The sequence below is a fragment of the Sinocyclocheilus rhinocerous genome, unplaced genomic scaffold, assembly GCF_001515625.1.
Source record: "Sinocyclocheilus rhinocerous isolate Xijiao unplaced genomic scaffold, SAMN03320098_v1.1 scaffold5813, whole genome shotgun sequence".
Classification (NCBI taxonomy): Eukaryota; Metazoa; Chordata; class Actinopteri; order Cypriniformes; family Cyprinidae; genus Sinocyclocheilus; species Sinocyclocheilus rhinocerous.
Window position 1 is genome coordinate 28,675 of NW_015666086.1, and position 3,126 is coordinate 31,800.

At 35.3% G+C, this 3,126-nt stretch overlaps 1 protein-coding gene across 1 annotated transcript in view; it reads left to right on the forward strand.

Moving 5' to 3' along the window:
* Positions 1–3,126, forward strand: part of LOC107731702 (sorting nexin-25-like) — a gene marked incomplete at its 5' end in the record, with an annotated part of 46,583 nt that overhangs the window by 28,367 nt on the left and 15,090 nt on the right. The window contains 3 exons of the mRNA XM_016542848.1: positions 259–534; positions 626–790; positions 2,976–2,984. Of these exons, the coding sequence (XP_016398334.1) occupies positions 259–534; positions 626–790; positions 2,976–2,984 (450 nt within the window). The remainder of the gene's footprint in view (positions 1–258; positions 535–625; positions 791–2,975; positions 2,985–3,126) is intronic.

Sequence of the window (3,126 nt, forward strand, 5' to 3'; positions counted from 1 at the left end):
CTTTTTCACACCACTGTATATATATATATATAAAATTTTTTTTTTGTGTAAAATATAAGTATAAATATTAATATTTATGCAAAATGTTATGCTATTGATGCCACGTATACAGTTAGATTTTTTTCTTTTGTTGGGGATTAAATGTGACCTACCTGTGAGATTCACTTTTAAAGGAATGCCTTTAAAAAACAAGACAAGAATGTGCCTGGTTTCAATGTCTGTACTCCAGATCAGGTCTGATATTCTTCCTCTGTGCAGAATGAAGTGCCACAGCTGGTTGGAGAGATCTACCAGAACTTCTTTGTGGAGAGCAGGGAGATCCCGGTGGAGAAGGCTCTTTATAAAGAGATCCAGCAGACGCTGGTGGGGAACAAGGGTACAGACGTGTTCCACAGGATCCAGGGAGACGTGTACGAGACCATGAAGGAGCGCTATTACCCATCCTTCCTGGTGAGCGACCTGTACGAGCGGCTCATTAAACGAGAGGAGCAAAGGAGCAGCTCACAGTCCAGCAGCGAGGAGAAAGACGACGCCGTGAGTTTAACATGATATGAGCCTGGCTTCTACATCCAAACACTCCATCGCCATTTTCGGTGATTTTTCTCTTGTATTTCTGTGCGTTTAGGGTCCGGTGATGGAAGGAGGGGACGTGGCCCTGGATGAAGGCAGCAAAGGCATCAACGAACAGGCCAGTTACGCCGCAACCAAACTACACCAGCTGTACGAGAGGCTGGAGTACAAACGCCAAGCCCTGGGCTCCATCCAGAACGCACCACGACCTGATAAAAAGGTAAACCCAGAATTATAGCCCCATTGATGTGAAATATTATCCTTTTATCTGAAATAATAATAAATAAATTCTGATTGATAATTTTTTGTGCGTCAGATCTGTGATTGGCCAGTGCATCCATGTGATCAATGGACACGTTTGTGATTGGTTACAACTAATTAATTTGAATGTTCAACCCTATTTTTTACAAAAACACATTTTAAATGAAACTTTCATTGTGCAGCCCTAATATGTTTTTTTTTGTTGTTGTTTATAAATGAGAATATTTTGAATTTAACAAATACATTAGGGATCAAAAGTTTAAGATTTTTAAATATATTTTTTTAAAAGTCTCTTATATTCACCAAGGCTGCATTTATTTGATCAAACATACAGTAAAAACAGTAATATTGTGAAATATTATTACAATTTAAAATAACTGTTTTCTATTTGAATATATTTTAAAAAGTAATTTATTCCTGCGATGCAAAGCTGAATTTTCAGCATCATTACTCCAGTCTTCAGTGTCACATGATCTTTCAGAAATCATTCTAATATGCAGATTTGCTGCTCAAAAAAAATATATCTTATTATTCTCAATTTTAATTAATTTAAAGCGTCCTTGCTAAATATTTGCTAATAATAATTATTTTATAAAAAAAAACAACAAAAACTTTTGAACAGTAGTTGAATCCTGTTTTAATAGGCCGTTTGTGTCTTATGTGTCTCAAATTAATAGCACATTTTTTTCCCATATCTCAATTTAACTCTATTTCATTTGCTAAATAAAACTTGTTATAGAGAATATTTATTTCAGTTTATTTTAGAGTATTGTTTCAATTTCCTAATGAACGTTAAAACAAGGGGCAGGAAGGAGCAGAATTATAAACAGCTGGCTATCAGTGTCAGCACACAAATATTATATTATATTATATTATATTATATTAATGTCTGTACTAATGCATGGGAAATACTTTCTAGTAGGGTGTCAAAAAGACCAGTATTTCACAAGCATTTTTTTTCTTCCTATTATCAGTAGTGCTGACTCAGTTCAGTCACTGAGGTCAAACCAGCTGCGGTCTGAATATAAGCGGCCAAGCCAGCCATGGTAAAAAAATATTGGTGTGAACTTCCTTTGAAAACCACACATTACAACTGTAGACTGGTGTAGATGAAGCCAGACTGATAAATGATGTCTGAACGACCAGTTTTCAATGTGATTTTTTTGTTTTATTTTGTGCAATACTAGACACTGCTTACAGATACACTACTGTTCTGTAACAGGAATTTTTTTTTTGAAAGAAATCAATACTCTTACTCGGCAAGGATGAATAAAATTGATAAAAAAATATTAAGAAAAATATTAAGCAGCACAACTGTTTGAGATTTCTGAATGATCATGTGACAGTGAATGATGCTGAAAATTCAGCTTTGCATCACAGAAATAAATTACATTTGAACATTTATTCACATAGAAAACAGTTATTTCAAATTGTAATAATATTTCACATATTTACTTTGTTTTCAAATAAATGCATCCTTAGTGACCATAAGAGACTTTGAAAAACATTTAAAAAAAACATACTTCTGAACAGTAATGTACCCAAGATAAAAAGCAATAACTTCAAGCATTATTTACGTAATTTATCACTAGTACTGGTATCGACTTCTGAAATTTTGGAGTTCATACAGTCTGTACTGTGTGTGTGGTTTGAGTTAATCCATTAGCTGAGACGGGAATCGATTTCTCTCGTGTACTCTGAGGGTCTCTTTCTTCCTGTGCTGGCAGAGATCTCAGGGGCAGCGTTTCCATCAGAGTCAGGGTCAGAGACCTGCATAATATTTCACATATTTACTTTGTTTGCAAATAAATGCATCCTTAGTGACCATAAGAGACTTTGAAAAACATTAAAAAAAAACATACTTCTGAACAGTAATGTACCCAAGATAAAAAGCAATAACTTCAAGCATTATTTACGTAATTTATCACTAGTACTGGTATCGACTTCTGAAATTTTGGAGTTCATACAGTCTGTACTGTGTGTGTGGTTTGAGTTAATCCATTAGCTGAGACGGGAATCGATTTCTCTCGTGTACTCTGAGGGTCTCTTTCTTCCTGTGCTGGCAGAGATCTCAGGGGCAGCGTTTCCATCAGAGTCAGGGTCAGAGACCTGCGCTGGAACTCATGAAAATGCCTTTCTTGTAGATTGTGTCACTAAATTAAAACTTGGTAACTGTGTATGTATCGAAATTAGTGCAAATTAGAAAACTGCTTGATTCATGAATATTAATCAGGTTGTGTGCGTTCGCTGGAACTGATTTGCTGAAATCAAAACAGGGACGATAATAAGTGAGCG